This window comes from Macrotis lagotis, chromosome 5, assembly GCF_037893015.1.
Source record: "Macrotis lagotis isolate mMagLag1 chromosome 5, bilby.v1.9.chrom.fasta, whole genome shotgun sequence".
NCBI lineage: Eukaryota > Metazoa > Chordata > Mammalia > Peramelemorphia > Peramelidae > Macrotis > Macrotis lagotis.
In genome coordinates this window covers 226,850,694-226,868,929 of record NC_133662.1, presented here as the reverse complement: position 1 = coordinate 226,868,929, position 18,236 = coordinate 226,850,694, and the positions used below count along the sequence as shown (strand labels likewise).

At 44.5% G+C, this 18,236-nt stretch overlaps 1 protein-coding gene across 2 annotated transcripts; it reads right to left on the bottom strand.

Annotated features, from left to right (window-relative positions):
- Positions 1-4: 4 nt before the first annotated feature.
- On the bottom strand, positions 5-14,605 carry LOC141488504 (uncharacterized). Of its 2 annotated transcripts, none has more exons than XM_074188613.1 (4): positions 14,564-14,605; positions 11,659-11,800; positions 5,876-5,955; positions 5-144 (listed from the first exon to the last, which is right to left on the bottom strand). In XM_074188613.1, the coding sequence occupies exon 4, from the start codon at positions 130-132 to the stop codon at positions 22-24; it is 111 nt and encodes a 36-aa protein (XP_074044714.1). In that variant the 5' UTR covers positions 133-144; positions 5,876-5,955; positions 11,659-11,800; positions 14,564-14,605; the 3' UTR covers positions 5-21. The 2 variants fall into 2 exon arrangements, with proteins under 2 accessions (XP_074044714.1, XP_074044715.1); XM_074188614.1 differs by lacking the exon at positions 14,564-14,605 and adding an exon at positions 14,051-14,145.
- Between the last annotated feature and the right edge of the window lie 3,631 nt (positions 14,606-18,236).

Genomic DNA, 18,236 nt, shown 5'->3' with positions numbered 1-18,236 from the left:
GCCCCTCAGTGCTGTCGGTCCCTAGGCCTTTTTCCTTTTTGCTTTTCTCTGCTGTGGTAGTGGGCCCTTTCTCCCTGCAGCTCCAGCATTCTCTAGGTGTGTGCTTCCTGCTGCCAAGGAAAGATCTCGCATCTCCAGGGCCCACTGTGGAGAAAGTCACCCAGAAGACACAAAACATCTTTAGGAGAGATATTAAGACAGCACAGGTTTAAAAGCACAGGTCAAATAAAGGAAGGGGGGGGGGGGAAGAGACTACAGACATCAAAACCTTTAGGATATTGTACTCCAGAGGGAACTCTATCAAAATATAGTCCTCTTGAAGCAGCTAGATGTCATGGAGTCCTGGAGTCAGGAGGACCTGAGTTCAAATCCAGCCTCAGACACTTTGCTGGGTGACCTTGGGTAAGTCAATTACCCCATTACTTGCAAAAAAAAAAAGCCCTTTTCTCTCCCCACCCAAATTCACTTGGGTGTCTGGAATCTAAGGAAGAATTGTGCCTCAGAAGGTCACTTGTCTAAAATTTTTCTGCTCTTATATACTAGCCCCACTCAGTGGCAATCATAATTCCTTTCAATGGGCAAGTTAAATTCTTTATCTCTGGTGACTTACTACATACTCACAAAAGGAGCAAACTTGGCTCTGATAACTTCCCTCACTTCAAGTTATCATGATAAATTTTAACCCTTCCCACACAGTTAGTCCATGAAATTGGGGGGGGGGAATAAAAATCAGTTGAAGCTAAAAAAATCAAGAGTTGGATCAATATAAAATTGAATGAGTTATACCTCTAATTTCCATGACCCTTATTAAATTTTAATGGGAATTTGTCTTAGAAGGAATGCTAAGTATGGGGTATATATTCTCTTATCCAAAGAGAGGAAGAGGGAACACAATACTGCATGGATGAGCAAACAGATCCATTATTTTTGCAGGCAAAAGAACATTTCAGAAGGCTAAAACATTTCCTGAGCTTATCTGCAAGGCTAATTCAAAATATAAAGGTCAAAACAATAGGAGTGCAAGGAATGAACTCTTGATGTGTTAGCAAGGAAGTCTGGACATCTCATTTAGAAAGCCAAGATCCAGTTTTCAAGGCACAGCTGAAGTCCAGGCTGGGTCTACCTCGCTTCTTTATGTCTAACTGATTGGGCAACTAAGGAGGAGGTAGTGAAAACAGCAGCTACAGGAACAGGAGCCAGAAAGAGTGAGGGCCACCACCTGTCTGCTCTTGTCTTGCTACAAAACAGAACTAGAAACAGGAAAATTTCTTCTAGTCGAAGTCAATGAGAACTTATTGTGTGGTTGTAAGTCACTGAGATGTCTATTTCTATTTATTTCTCCATTCAGAAAATCACAATCCTTCTCATGTAGGATTTCATGTAGGATTTATAAACAAAGGGTATGGAACATCTGTCAATAAAAATCCCCCCAGTTTTCTCTTTCTTTCCTAGGACAAATTTAAGTAGCATTCTGGAGACAGGTGAAGGAATTAGACTAATAAATTAATTATAAGTTTTGTCTCAGCAACCATAGGATACTGACTATATTTTGGCCTTGATTACATTTAATTTTTATTTTCATTTTCTTGCTATCACCACTAATTTTGCATGTTTAAACTTCAAAGGTGAAGTGGCAAACAGAACATGAGGCTTAAAATCAAATGATTTGAGTTTCAACACCAGTGCTGTCTCTAAACTTTGGGTAAATCACTGTTTCTCCCTGCACCTCAGTTTCCTTATCTGTAATATTAAATAATCGCTAAGGTCACAGAAAATTTCATAACTACCAATTTCAGTTATTTTCACACTAACAGGAGTACTTGATAAAAACAGAAGCGGTCAAAGAATTTGTTATGGATCAATCCACTGAAAAGGATGGTCAAAAAATGTTATCGGCTAAATAGCGGAAGAAACAGTTGGCATAGTGAAAAGGCCACTATCTTTGGAATCTGGAGAAAATGAGAAAAATAATGCTTGTTCTACCAACAACAACAAACACCTATTAGGTACCTTCTCTGTGTATAAATCCTCTTTGGAGGATTTCTGGGTTTATGGGCTAGGTACTGGGGATACAAGGAAAAAAGTGACTGTCCTGGCCCCCAAGTTGCTGAGGACTCTGGAAACTTTTCCCTGTTCTACATACCTGAGTTGTTGGCCATCCCCTCTCTTGGCTCTATTATAGCACTTGGGGTTAGTATCACACACCTAAGTCTATTATTACCTTCTGATCAGTTTCGATGCCATGGATCTATGCTTTGTCTCTCTAATGAGACTCTGGACTCTTTTCTATCCCCTATTGAGATTAAACAATGTTTGACACATGGCAGAGGCTCCATGAATATAACTTATGTAAGAGTATCTGCAACATATAAAGAAGTAGTTGGCATTTGGGTTACATTTTTTTTTCTTTTATGAAAACTTAAAAGCAGTTTATAGAAATCACCACATTAATTTGCCCAAATTTTCTGATTACCACTATTAATTGCCACTAATATAGTGTGCTTGACTTTCATGTTCTGTTGCTTAGTTTTAAAATATGCCTTCTATTAATGTCCCCAGTGGCAGGTATCGGCAGAGGGAGAAATTCAGCAAGAAGAGGTTGAATCATTAAAGTTGCCTCAGGTGACACAATCAATGATCTGAAGACACTTCTCTTCCTACTAAGATATTCCAGAATCCCAGAGCTAGAAGGGATTTTACCCTACCTCCCAGTGAACAAGTATGCCTTCTACCACTCCTACTTTGTCTTGAGGCCTGCATCAACCCCTCTGCCTGGTTCTTGATTTCTTTCTTCTGTTCTTAATTCTTTTATATTCACAAAGGGAGAAGTAGTAGGAAGTACAATGGATTTGGAGTCAGAGGAATGGGATACAAATTTTAGTCTACTTGCATACATTAGTATAAAAACTCCTCATTTCTCTGAGTCTTAGTTCCCCATTTGTAATAGGAAAAGACTAGACTAAGTGACATCTAAGGTCTTTTTGGTTCCAAATCCTAAGACTCTAATGAAAAAAATAAAGAGAAGTCTGTCCCATTTTGGTCTTTTCTCTCTTCTCTAGAGCATTTCTCCCTAGTACTTCCAACTATCCCAGCTGAGTTTCTAGTCTTCTTGCTATCCTTGTTCTTATGGAGGGCTTCAAGTTTTTCAATGCCATTAAAAAAAAATATTGCATCCTAAGCTAAATACAAGCTTGCAGGCAAAAAACAAAACAAAACAGAAGTATCCTTCTTTCTAGATATGTTACTCTTAATTTAAACGAACTATTTGCACACTACTCATTCCTACTGACCCTACAGTTCACTCCAAAGTCTGGATCTTTTTCAAAATGTCAAAGGTACACCCTCCCAATACTTATACTGTTCGTTTTGTAGTTTTCTGAATCCAAAGCCTTTACATTTATTCTAATTATATTTCATATTATTAGAACTAGTCTCCCAATCTAACCTGCACAAAGTTTTTTAGATCCTGGTTCTGTCATTAAATACATGTTATATATTTCAGTTCTAGATCCTAAGATTCTAATGAAAAAACATTAAGAAAAATATGCCCCATTCTTGTCTTCTCTAGACTACATTTCCCTAGTTCTTCCAACCATTCCTCATCAAGCAGAATTTCTAGACTCCAGTTTTAGGAAATCTGACTCTTGATTAAGTGCACCTATGTGGTTCTCTAAGTCAGAGCTATCCAAAATGCAGCCTGCAGGCTCCCTGTGTAAATGCTTTAGTAAACAAAGGTGAGCTACTACAGAACTCTCACTAAAATGGCAAATCAAAATATATTGTCTACTGTTTCAATAAAAACTTTTAAAAGGTTGGACAGACCTGTTCTAAGTCAATGATAAAAATGCTGAACATAACAGAGGTAGTATTCCACTTGAAACTTCTGTCAATATTGACAACAGTTCATTAACCATTTATTCCTTGAATCAAGTCACTGGACCAGCTAAGAATCCATTCAACTATAATACCATGTACTTTCCTCACAAGGATATCATGAAATACTTTGCATATGTCTTGATGTAATTCAAGTGTGTTACATCCATGACAGGCCTCTATTAGTCCAATAATTTAAAGATGGAGATCCAAGTCCAATATGGTGAAATAATTTTTACAAGGTTATACAAAGATAAAAATTGAGAATATATATTTTTTTATGTACCCATCTTAAGTCAATAGCAAACAAAGGGCACCCTAGATTTCTGGTCCAAATTGGTTATTTTTATGTTTATGTTCCTTAACACATCCTTTGGATGTATCCATCTAAAGAGCATAGCAATGAGACTCTTCGGATCTTCAAAATCCTCAAGAAGCTTGAGTCTGAAGGATGTGTGCAGGATGATGCTCAAGTCTGTTTCACTAGCAAACACCTGCCTCAGTGAGATAGTTAGGGCTGTTATGTGTTATTGTAATGTTTTCCCAGAGGACAGTACTAGACCAGGATAGAACAGGTTTTAAGATAATGTGTTACAGATTTTGGTCCTAACCTGCCATTTCATTATTGTAGAAAGCTCCTGGGGAGTGAGCTCCTTTTAACAATGTTGATCTCTAACTGTTCTTCAACTTAGTCTTAGAGACAGGATTTAGTCAGGATCATGGGCCAGCATATCAGAGGCAGGATCTGAAACCAGGTCTTTCAGGTTTGAAAGCCAGTTCTTTATTCCTTATGTCACACTGTCCTTTATTCATTGGAGCCTATTAATATAAGGCTCTGCTTTTTACTACTTCTACCACAAATGTGTAAATTAAAAATTTAAAGTTTCCAACTGTGTTTTAACTCCTTTAAATGGCAAAGATCATCTTCCAGTCAACCAGTGAAGCTGCAGCTGTCACACTCTAGCAGATTGTCTTCCATCACCCCTAATCTCTCACTGATCTCCAATTGCTCCTTTTCTTCAGGGTGCTCCTATACTGGCTACAAAAATGCTCAGAACACTTTCACCGTCTTTGCCTACCCCAAATCTCTCCTCTCTTTTGGGTTAAACTTCTTGAGAGCCAATGCCTACGTACAATAGGTACCTTCATGTCTTTCTATTCCCTCTTTTCTTAACTCTTTGCAGAATGGCTTTTGACTCTACCATTCAATCAAAATGCTACCTCTTGAGTTACTAATAATCTTTTAATTGCCAAATCCACTGGCCTTTTGGGAATACTCATCCTTCTTGACTTTTCCTTTATTAAACTGCTCTCTCCTGGTTCTCATCCTACCTGTGACTCCTCTTTCTGTTTCCTTTGCTACATCTTCATCAACATCATCAAGAGGGGAGGGTTCCCTAAGACTCCTCTATACTATTAAAATTGGTGATCTCATTAGTTCTCATGGTTTCAATGATTAGTATGCTGATGACTCTTGGATCTGACTGTCCAGCCCTAACCTCTCTTCTGACACCCAGTCTCAGTTAATAAATCTTTCTAAGGGCACTCTAACCCTATAATCTTATCCTTCCCCATTCAATCATGCCCACTGGCCTAACCTGGTCACATGCCTTTAACACCTCATCTCCTGATTTCAGTCAATTTCTCTGGCTGTCCCCATGCCTGGAATTCTTTCCCTTCTCATTTCTGCCTTCTCACTTCCCTGGCTTTATTCAAATCTCAGTTAAATTCTTACATTATGCAAGTAGCCTTTCCCAGTTCTTCTTCATCTTAGTCCCTCCCCTTACACACACAGGAGGCAATTAATAAATGCTAGCTGACTTGACTTTTTCCTATTTCTTAGGTCTTTGGATAATTTTTTAAAACAATAAAAAAACAGTAACTGGACTCTGCCAATGTTTGGAATTGAGTGACAAATCCAATCAAATTCCTTTCGGCCATACTTGTTATAAAACAAGGTGACCTTCCATTTGAATGGCCATCTTTCTTTTAGACAACTCACCCAAACCCTTGGGGTCACGATACAGCAGTGTTCATCCTGGTCATGAGAGCAGAACTTCTTTCCTCAAAAGATGCTCATACCTAGAAGAGAAAGGATGAGAAGGAAAATCACAAATGGAAAACAAAACTATTTACAACACCATTGTTGTAACTGAACATTTCCAGAGAAAATAAATCATATTGATTTTGAGACAGAGATTGAAGAAGATTGTCCCTATTATTGGAGAGTTGATCTACTCTGTGGATTAGTCACATCCCTTGCCACTTGTCTGCTCCATCCTCTTCCTCCCTGGAATGTTTTCAGTTACTGAAGGAAACCTTCAGCATCTGGGGACTGGGAGTGGAGAAAGTCTTCCACACAACCCTATTATGCCACGGTGGATGCTCAATAAATACTTGTTAAAAGATAAAACTAATGCTCAAGCTGCTTCAATGCCTCAACATCTTGATTTTCTAACTTCTCAGCTTCACTTCAGTTCTACTTGTTTTTTCACTATCATCTGGACCTTTCAAAGTTACTTTTCAAATTAGGACTTTCTGCTCTCCCCCTTCTCTCATTCTCTTGCTCCCACTATACATACTATTTTCTTCTGGCTAATTCTGAATTCTGAGTAACATTTACTGTTTTCTTCCTTCCTCTTGCACTCAAGCTACTCAGTTATGGTCAAATGCCCTCAGGGTTTCCCCTCTCCTAAAAGTCCTTTCCTATACCTTGATACCCTTTAACTACCTTCTCTTTTCTTTCATGGTCCTACTTCTGTAGAGAATATTTGACAGCCACTCCCTCTACTCTCTTACCACCCATTCTACTCAACCTCTTGCAATCTGGCTTTCTCTCCTAACACTCTAAACTGCTATCTCAAAGATCAATGACTTCCCAATGCTAAAATAAATGGTCTTTCTTTGGTTTTCATTTTTCTTGACTTTTCAGCATGTTAAACTGTTGAGAACTCTCTTTCAGTTGACTTCAGAGTTGAAAAATTTCTTAAGGGAGACTTTCCTGAGCTCTCCTAATTCTTCTCTCTCAGGGCGGTATGAGGCATTCTTACAAATCACAGAGTAGGACCTTCAAGAGTGTTTGTTTTCTTTCCCTTTGTTTCCCTTCCCTGCTCCCTCTTGGCATCATGATGATTGTTCTTCTTCACAATGCTTAAATGAAATCCTCTCCAAGATTTGGCCCTTGCCCTCATTTCTTTCCTTCTATACTCTCAACCATCTCAGGTCCTGTATCCCATCAATATCATTCACTTCTGTTCAATGGACCCAAATCTGTATTTCTTGGTGTCTACTCCACTTCTTCATCTGTAAGTCTTCTCGGCACCTCAGATTCAAACAAGTGTCTAACTGAATTTGTTGCTTGGCAGAAGATTGAATTGAGAGTCAAGAGGATCTGGGTTCCAGGTCCATTTCTACCACCAACTAACTATGAGACCTTGACCAAGTCACTCTTAGTCCCAACACCTCAATTCATCTGTAAAACAAAGATAACACCTGATTCCTTAGCTTCAGTTAATGCTCAATGGGAAAATGTTTGCAAAGTCCTTTGCAAACCTGAAATTGCTATATAAATAAAAATAATTATCTTATCCTAAGGACTTTTTTGCTGTGGATTGATGGTACTTCTAACTATCCAATCACCCATAATAAAATCTTCAGATTATATTTTCAATCATGGGTAAAAAAGTCTGTGAACTCTAGTTCCCCCAACACTTTTCCATGAGGGAAGGCCCGAGACCTTACCTAAAAATTCTGGATCTCCATTACTGTTTAATAGCACAAGTCACAAATTAAGTTCTTAATATCCATGGGACTGAAATCTTTTTCAGATTCAAGTGTAAACTTCCACACATAATAAGTACTTAAAAGTTGACTGAATTTGGAGGGAATGGTGGAATGCTCCACACCATGATCTGTCAAGCAAGGATTGATTGAAGTGGTCCTCTTTGGGCTTCTATCTCAGCTATCTGACATAGGTTTAGTTTAATACTCTCCAGCAGTGTAGTGATTTGTACAAAATAAGTATTCCAATTTAATTTGTCTGGCTGACAAGACCATTCAGCACAACTTCTAAAAAAAGTCTATGGAGATGGGATTTTCTGACTGAATTCCTGCTGTCTCATGCAGCTCTGACTAGGGGAGAGTCCTTGAGGAACTCAAGAAGATATTTACTTGATTTACATCAGAAAACTTCTCAAGAACACTGAATCTCTAGTCACTTTAGTTCATACTCAGTTACTCGTCAGAATAGGTAGAAACCATCCACCTTTGACTTCAACAAAATACTACTGAGAACTATTTTTTAAAATCCTAGCAAATTGATTTGTTCTCAGCAGTAAAGATAAAGAGTTAGGGAAATATAGGTCATGTTGACTGTGATTGGATTATAGTCTGCATGGACCATCAAGTACAAGGGAGAGAGTAATGTAAGTTAGGGCTGGAAATAGATTCCAGGTTGAAGAGACTGGACATTATTCTAAGGCATTAGGGTTTTGACTGTAGAGTGAATCACCAGCTGAATAGTACTGTTGACAAAACAGTGAAATCAGAAAGATAAACAGATTTTTTTTCCCTGGGGAGGGGGATAAGTAGAGAAGGCCTGGGAAAAGTGAAGCAGCTGGGTTTCAGACAATTTAAGAAAACATCTATGGGCAGGCAGAAATGAGGGTATATGGCTCTGAAGCAAGGAAGACAGAGAGACTGAGGCACACATGTGCACAGAGGTAGTGGTTTAATCTATGAAAGTGAATGAAGATAGCAAAAAGAAGAGTAGTTAAGGGCAAAACCATGGGGAGTACCCAACCTAAGGGGCCAAGAAGAAACAGGGAGCCAGAAGAAGAAACAGGAGACTATAGTGTCTTTATAGCCTATCCAGGAAGTCATAATCAGCGGTGTCAAAGGACAGGGAAATCAAGGAAAATGAAAACTGAAACTTCAAGAAGCTTATAATTCAAAAGGGATGAACACAGGCCAACGTTCTACTAACTGGAATTTGTATGACAGACTAGATTTGCTCTTTTGGCTTAGGAAGACAAATCTGGAATCAAGAGGAGGGAATTATCAGTGGGTAAATTTTAGGTATCAAAAACTGAAAACAAATAACTAAACTTCTTCTAAAGATTAGAAACCTGGAGTGGGCTACCTGCTATGATGAATGAATTCCCCATCACTGGACTATTTTCAAATGGAGGGTCTCATCTACTTGTTAGAAATTTTGACTATGAGGATAATGGGGCGATGGAGTAGGATCCAACCCCAGTGAACATAGTCTACATTTCTCTCTTTGTCTTTACTGATGTGATGCTGTTCCCTCTAGTATTTTCTAACTGTATCTCCACCTGTTGATGATGCTTGTTCTTAGTCCTCAAAAAAGATCATGACATCAGGGAGATGGTGCCAAGATATGCACATGAATTGGATTTGAGTTCGTGTGTGTGTGTGTGGGGGGGGCGCTATGCTAGTCACCAACCTCACATTCTCCTCTAAAACTATCTGGATCCAGTGGCCAGGTATAGATCAACACAACTGGAGATGGTCCTGATGTGAGGCAATCAGGGTTAAGTGATTTGACCAAGGTCACACAGCTGGTACATGTCAAGTGTCTTGAGATCACATTTGAACTCAGGTCCTCCTGATGCCAGGGCTGCACTTCCTAGCTACCCCATAATTTTCTAATTAATATGTCCACTAGATATGAAGAAGGTAAAATTAAGATCAGTTGAAAATGAGATTACTACTGGCTCGGAGCAATAACAAGATTTTCTGGAGGAGGTAGTATTGGAGTTAGGCAGGATTCCAACAAGCTGTAACTGGACGAGGATTTGTAGGCACAGGACACAGCACAAAACCCAGAGAGTCCATCAAGCATGGGATGTATTCAGGACACAAGGGTCCAGTTTGGCCTGAGCACAATGGACCTGGAGGGAAGTGTTCTAGGACTAGAAAAGTAACCGGGTCAGGCAGAGCCTCCAGCTCCAGGACACAGAGTTCTGCCTTTGTACAGAAGGCAATGGAGAGCCTCTGGATGATTTCTGAGAATGGAAAGTTGGATCTGTAGGATGAATTAGAGGCTGAGAGATCAGTGAGGAGTCTATTCTATAGACAAGAGGTTGGGAGATCAGTTAGGAGTCTATTGTAAAAGTCTAGGGAAAAGAGAATGAAGGCCTATATTAATGTTGTGATCATGGGGATGTGACTATTCTGGGAATCCAAAAGATTTGGTAACTAATGGGATCTGGAGGGTAAAAAGGGGGCTTTGGTTTAGAGCAGGAGAGCCTAAAAGAACTGTGGTGCCCTTGTCAGGGAAATCCAGAAAGATCAACCTGGAGCTTAGAAGGTTCATCATTCCATATCTAAGTTTTACATATAGGACAACTGCTGAAATTAAATGCTTACTGAATGAAAGGGGCAGTTATCCCTGACAATGCTGCAGAGAAGTCAGAGGGGATGGAAGATAGCCATTTAATCTGGTTATTGGGAGGGGGTTGTCTTTGGCAACCTTGGAGAGAACAGTTTCAGTAGCATGATAGGGATGGGAGCCAGACTGCAAGGGATTGAAGGGAGCGTGGGTGATGAACAAGTGGAGCCATGCCCAGATCTCACAGGTTTGGGAAATGAGAATGGGAACAAAGTCTCAAGATTCGCTTAGGACCCAATTCTTGAATGTCCTTCTAATTTTCCAAATCACGGGCCTCTTAGAGCAAGGATAGTTCACTGAATCTTGTACCTTGTTCAACAAAGTAACCAATTCAGTAGGAACAATGTTCATACAACTGATCAAATGCAAAAGCAAGAAAATCAACATCTTTCACATGGTTTCTGTGTTCACATCCAACAATCTCTTCTTACAGGGTCAACTGCTCAGATAATCCACTCATCATCAACCCAACATGCCAAACTATTTTTAGTAAAAAGGTGAAGTTAACAAAGCCTAGAATGGGATGCCAGAATTTAGTCCTCAGGACCCCATTTCTATACCATTCTGAACTCCAATGGTTTTCCTCTCTTGAAGAGCACTTGGATGGAGTCAATCTTTATTCAACACTGGCATGCAAATACCAGGGAGGGAAATCAGTATCATACTTACGTACAGAAAACCTTATATATTAAATGAAATAAATATTCTATGCTCATGGGGGAGGGGGGGAAATGGGAGGTGAAATATTGATACTTTATGAGAAAACAGACTTAACATTTTAACTAAAATTTCAGGGCTCCACAGAACAAATTCTAACTATTATGGTTCAGTATAGAATTTAAAAAGTAAATTATACTGTTACATTTCCTCCTCACCTAGATGCAATTATACAAACTTAATTTGTTCTTCCTCTAGGAACCCATATATTCCTCCATCAATCTATGATAGCTACAATTCTTCTCTTACAGAGAACAGCAATGGAAAGAATGTTGGATGTAAGTCAGAGGGCCTGAGTTCAAATCCAACTTTTGTCCCATACTAGATGTGTGACCTTAGGCAAGTCACTAACCTCCTAGCCCGCAAGTTTCTTCCTCCATAAAATAAAAATGGACTAAGATCTCTTCCAGTTTCAGTCAAAGCTATGATTTTGGCTGCATGAAGGGTATAATGGCCATTCCTGTTGACATGTTTTTTACTTCAATATACTGCAGGCATTTTGCCTCCAGCAGTGTGTTCACTGTGGAGTGAACCAAACCAATTGACATCAGAAACTATAACGGAAAATTTTTTTTTAAATTAAAAACAACAACCACATCCACCACTTTCCCCACCTAAGCCCCAATTTGAAAGGTTCATCTCTGGTGCCTTACCTTCAATGGCTTCCAGGCTGCTTCTGGCTCCACATTGGAACACCAAAGATCTCAAGATGATCTCAGCCTCCTTCAAAGGAGGCCAGGCAAGTCAAATGAGAAACACACCAGCTAATCACACTTTAAAGTCAACAGGCCAGAACTACAGGGAACAAAAGAAGGCAAAATTTCAAATCCTAATCTGGGTTGGTAACACAGCCCTTCTTCCCATCACCTGACTACCCAATCAGTATTTGGCCAAGGGAACAAGAAACACGTTTGGATATATAAGTCAGTTGGATCATAAAAGACAAAGATTAAGAAACCACCTAAAATCAGGATTACTAAGGGATAGCAACACTGCAAGCTATCAATAACCACTTGGAAAATTTTTGCTACCTGAGAACAAATAGAATACAAAAACTAAAATATACAGATAATATATAAAAGCCTTTTCCAAAAATTCTAACTCCCCCTCAATATAGTTAGCAAAGTCAACATTCTTCTTTCCTTCTCTTATGTACTCCTGATGCTAATTAGCAGCAAAATGTACAGGAGGGAGGAAAATGGGTAGTCAGGTGCTTGAATAATTCAAACTAAAAAACAACCCATGAATAAGGAAGACCAGAATGTATTTATGTATCTCCTATCATCATGGGTTCACAAACATTCAAACAAGTGTGCTCTTCCACCATTATCACTTTAGAGGTAATGAATGAAATATAGGCATGAGGACAATACACACTGCTTCTAATTTACGGCAGAACCTGGAGCAGCATCTCTACAGTCACCTACGCTAGACATTGCCATTACCACAGAATGGGTAGAGGGAAATCAATATAGAAATGATATATAAATAAAAAAATAGAAAACCAAACACTGCTTCCACATGGCTTTATGGTCCTAAGGGGAATTATTCAAATCTCTTCACTGAACATGGTGTATACAGCATCATTCTTCTTCTTTGCCCCCATTTGCCATGGTAATCACTCCAAAGTTGAATCTGTTTTCCCCCTGAAGGGTAGGTGGGTTGGAAAGAATGCAGGGTTTGGAGTCTGGGGGACCCTGGCTCTAATCTTTGTTTCTAAAACTTATTAGCTGTGGAATAATCATTTAATCTTTCTAACCTTCCTTTTCCTCATCTGTAAAATGGGGGCAAGAAAGAGCCACTTCCACCATGATCCCATCAATTGTCATATAAAAAATTACTTTTCAACTATTTTTTACTCATCTGTATATGGAGACGAAGGATTTCTTTTGTCTTTATATCCTTTGGACCAAGCAAAAAACAGCTTCATAAGAAAGTTTTTGGAACTGAATCCTAACTTCCTTACCCAGGCATCAAGGGACTCAAATGGAATTATCTGTATAAAGAGCTACAAAATTTTCAGCTATCGTTATTATTTATATTATTATTAATTATTATTACTATGCTTAACTCTGCTAGGTGTTTAGTGTCACGATTGATATTTACTATTATTAATGGTGAGAAAAAGATTAGGCCATCTTAATTCTTACTCAAAGAAGATGTAAGATTTCAGATCATTTGCCCACTATTGAGACACGTAGAGGGGAAGGCAAATTGGTGTTACATTTCAAAAATAGAAAACTGGGCAATGAAGTAATTTATTGGTTACGAACGACACAGCTGATATCCTGATCCTAAGTCCAAAGCTCTATAACCCACACTGAGTGGCTTGCAGTAAAAAAACAACAGTCCAACAAATGGAAAACAAATTTGCCTTTACATTCAATTTCACTGGAATCGCCATTTCCACGGGAGCCAGGGGAAAAAAAATTCCTCAAATAAAGCAAATGTTATTTTATATGGGGATCTTATTTTCACCATTTTCAGCTGAGACTCCGTGGTTTGTAAAAAAGAAAAAAATAACAAGTGAATATATTCTGTATTCTCCGTTTTTCCACCCTCCCCCATTTATTTTTGAATAAGAAGGATCAAACTTTGCACCTAGCAGCCCTCAACAGGCTTCATAAAGAACCTGATTAAAAAGTAATTGGGCAAAAGTTAACAAAATAAATAAAACTACAACAGAACATAGAGAATGTCAGTTTGTGGTTTTCTGAGCCACTCTGTGGCCCACAAGGCGCCGTTCCTAGGAGGCTGACCAGCACCTCAGATCGCCTATCACTGGGTCCGAGGGCCCTGGTGGCCTCCACTGGACCGAGCACGCACCCCAAACCCTCCAAGCACTCTTCTTGCACCTGACAACGCAGCCCCTGGAGTCCGGTTTCTGTCTTTGCAAGTCTGCCTTTAACAAAAGCCTAAGGGCCCGGGTTCCCTGACGCTCCCCCGGGGCTCAGCCCCGGACCCCCTCTCGCACCAAGCCCCCAAGGCCACTCGGCCCACCCTCGGCGGCCCCGCACCCGCCGCCCCTTTGTCTCCATCACCGACCCGGCTTCGGAGCCCGGCCCGGGCCGTCTGCCGCCGGGCCGGGGCATGCAACAGTTGGTGCCCGGCTTCCCAGGCCAGACCCCGGCGCCTCCCCGGCTCGGCAGCGCGGACCCCGCGGACCCTCCGGGCCCCCCGGCCGCGGCGCCCCCCGCGGGCTCGGTGCCCGGTGCCCGGGGCCCGGGCGGGGGCCGCGCTCCCCGGGCCGCGGCGTGTGCGGGCCGCGCCGTCCAGGCCCGCCGGGCCGGGCCGCTCCCGCCGCCTCCCCCGCCGCCCCGAGGCCGGGCCCCCACGCGCCGCTCGGCGGAGCCCCCGGGGAGGCCCGCCCCCGGCCCTCCCCCCACGCGCCGCATTCCGGAGCCCCCGCCCCGCCCCCGCCCGGCTCCGGCCGCGGCGTCGGGGCCCCCCAGCGCCCGCCCGGCAGTGCCCCCGCCCGGCTCCGCTCCGGCTCCCACACGCGGACCTCCCCCGCCCGGGCCCGGCCCCTGCCCGCCCCTCCCCCGGCCCAGCACTTACCCCGGCGCCGGGGGGGAGGGGCGGGGGGCGGCGGGCGGCGGCCGCTCTCAGCCCCGGGGGGCCGGGGCCCGGGCCGGCGGCGGCGGCGGCGGCGCAGCGTCTCCCCCCGGCGGCGGCGGCGCCGTCCCACTCCCGCAGGCACACATAGACTCCATTGTCCGCCGGCGCCTCCCCCTTTCCGGCTCCCCCGCGTGCGGGCCCGCCCCTTCCCCCTCCCCCGCGCCCTCCCCCGGCCCCTCCTCCCCGCGCCCCGCCCAAGACGGAGGAGGGGGCGCCGGGGGGCAGGAGGGGGGGCGCCGGGGGCAGGAGGGGCTCCGCGTCTACCCCCTCCGCCCCCGCCGGCCGAAGGGAAGAGGGGGCCCTCCCGCCCTGCCGCGCCCCGCGCCCCGCCGGCTTGTCGGCCCCGCAGCCCGGGGGGCGGCCCCAGGCCCGCTCCCCCCCCCCCCGCCCCGCAGTGGTACGGCCCCCCCGCCCCCCGCTCCCGCCCCTTCACCTAGTGCCCGCCCCCGCCTGGCCCCGCCCCGCCTCCCCTCCCCCTCCCCGCCACCATTTTACTATAGGACCGCCCATCAGCGTCATCCCCTTCATTTGCATAACCCCGCCCAGCGGATCCCCTCCCCAGTTCGTCACCCCAATCAGGGTGAAACCCACTCCCCCCCAGCCTCCCGCTCCGGCCCGGTCCCCCACTGGGGTGGGGGGCTCCGTCTGGGCGGAGGTCCCTCTCCTCCCCACCCCCACTCCTTCCCCGCAGGCACTTGACCGTGGGGCCTGAGAAGTGAGAAGTGGTGTGGGAGCCGCGGGGAGGGGGCGGGCAGGAGCGGGGAATCGGGTCATCTTCGGCGGAAAGGGGCTCCCCCGGCCCCCCTCCACTCAGCCCCGCACCCCGTGCCCCCCCCCCCCCGCAGGGACGGCCAGCTCCCGGGGCTGCGCCCTCCGGGAACCTCCCCCTCCGTCAGGTAGTTGTGGAGGTGCCCCCCCCCCCGCAGGTAGGCGGTGGGCCCCCCTGCAGGAGCCGCCACAGGGCGCCCCCAGGGTCCTGGCCGCGCCGGGCCGGCGGTCACGGGGGTGTTGGTGCCCCGGGCTGCCCGGCGGGCGGGCCGGCCCCCTGCGGCCCCCCCCCGGCCCCCCCCCCCCCCGCCCCCCCCGGCCCCCCCGGTCCCCCTCGGCCCCCTCGGCCCCCTGCGGCCTTGGCCTTCCCCTAAATGGAGGGAGGAAGGCAGCACGGCCACAACGGGCGGCGGAGACTCATGCGAGTCGGGGTTTGAGAGAGAGACAGAGACATGAGAGACAGACAGATGAGAAACAGAGACAGAGACAGTGAGAGAGACAGAGAGAGAGACAGTGAGAGACAGATGAGAGACAGTGAGAGAGAAAGACAGATGAGAGAGAGACAGTGAGAGACAGATGAGAGTGAGAGAGACAGATGAGAGAGAGAGTGAGACAGATGAGAGACAGACAAACAGTGAGAAAGACAGATGAGAGACAGAGAGAGACAGTGAGAGAGAAACAGAGAGAGACAGATGAGAGAGAGACAGTGAGATAAAGAAACAGATGAGAAAGACAGACAGTGAGAGAGACAGATGAGAGAGACAGTGAGAGAGAAACAGAGAGACAGTGAAACAGAGACAGATGAGAGACAGACAGATGAGAAAGTGAGAGAAACAGAGAGAGACAAACAGATGAGAAAGAGACAGACAGAGAGAGACAGTGAGAGACAGATGAGAGAGACAGTGAGAGATAAAGAAACAGATGAGAGACAGTGAGAGACAGATGAGAGAGACAGACAGATGAGAGAGAGACAGTGAGAGAGAAACAGACAGAGAGAGAGACAGTGAGAGAGAGAGAAACAGAGACAGTGAAACAGATGAGAGACAGACAGATGAGAGACAGTGAGAGAGACAGTGAGAGAGACAGATGAGAGACAGTGAGAGAGAGTGAGAGAGACAGATGAGAGAGACAGACAGATGAAAGAGAGACAGTGAGAGAGAAACAGAGACAGAGAGAGAGACAGTGAGAGAGAAACAGAGACAGTGAAACAGACAGATGAGAGACAGACAGATGAGAGACAGTGAGAGAGACAGTGAGAGAGACAGATGAGAGACAGTGAGAGAGACAGTGAGAGAGACAGATGAGAGAGACAGACAGATGAAAGAGAGACAGTGAGAGAGAAACAGAGACAGAGAGAGAGACAGTGAGAGAGAGAGAAACAGAGACAGTGAAACAGACAGATGAGAGACAGACAGATGAGAGAGATACAGTGAGAGAGAGAAACAGAGAGACAGACAGACAGATGAGAAAGAGACAGAGAGACAGACAGATGAGAGACAGAGACAGACAGATGAGAAACAGAGAGAGACAGAGAGACAGATGAGAGACAGAGAGAGATGAGAGACAGACAGAGGCAGTGAGAGAGACAGAGAGACAGTGAGAGAGAAACAGACAGAGAGAGACAGAGAGACAGTGAAACAGAAACAGAGATGAGAGACAGACAGACAGATGAGAGAGACAGAGAGAGAAACAGAGAGAGAAACAGAGAGAGACAGTGAGAGAGAAACAGACAGAGAGAGAGACAGTGAGAGAGAGAAACAGAGACAGTGAAACAGACAGATGAGAGACAGACAGATGAGACAGTGAGAGAGACAGTGAGAGAGACAGATGAAAGACAGTGAGAGAGACAGATGAGAGAGACAGACAGATGAGAGAGAGACAGTGAGAGAGAAACAGAGACAGAGAGAGAGACAGTGAGAGAGAGAGAAACAGAGACAGTGAAACAGACAGATGAGAGACAGACAGATGAGAGAGATAGAGACAGTGAGAGAGAGAAACAGAGAGACAGAGACAGACAGATGAGAAAGAGACAGACAGAGAGAGACAGACAGATGAGAGACAGAGACAGACAGATGAGAAACAGAGAGAGACAGAGAGACAGAGAGACAGAGAGAGATGAGAGACAGACAGAGGCAGTGAGAGAGACAGAGAGAGACAGTGAGAGAGAAACAGACAGAGAGAGAGACAGAGAGACAGTGAAACAGAAACAGAGATGAGAGACAGACAGATGAGAGAGACAGAGAGAGAAACAGAGAGAGAAACAGAGAGAGACAGTGAGAGACAATGAGAGACAAGACAGATGAGAGACAGACAGACAGACAGTGAGAGACAAATGAGAGACAGAGACAGACAGAGAGACAGAGACAGAGAGAGACAGTGAGACAGAGACAGAAAGAGAGACTGACAGAGAAACAGACAGTAAGAGAGAGACAGAGACAGACAGACAGACGAGAGACAGAGAGAAAGAGAGACAGACAGTGAGAGAGACAGAGACAGTGAGAGAGAGACAGAGAGAGAGACAGTGAGAGAGACAGAGAAACAGAGAAAGACAGTGAGAGAGACAGACAGATGAGAGAGAGACAGAGACAGTGAGAGAGACAGAGAGAGAGACAGGGAGAGAGAGATGAGAGACAGAGACAGAGAGAAAGAGAGACAGACAGAGAGAGACAGAGACAGAGAGACAGAGAGAGAAACAGAGACAGTGAGAGAGACAGACAGTGAGAGAGAGACAGACAGATGAGACACAGTGAGAGACAGATGAGAGAGAGACAGAGACAGATGAGAGACAGAGACAGACAGATGAGAGAGAGATAGGCAGATGAGAGAGACAGAGACAGATGAGAGA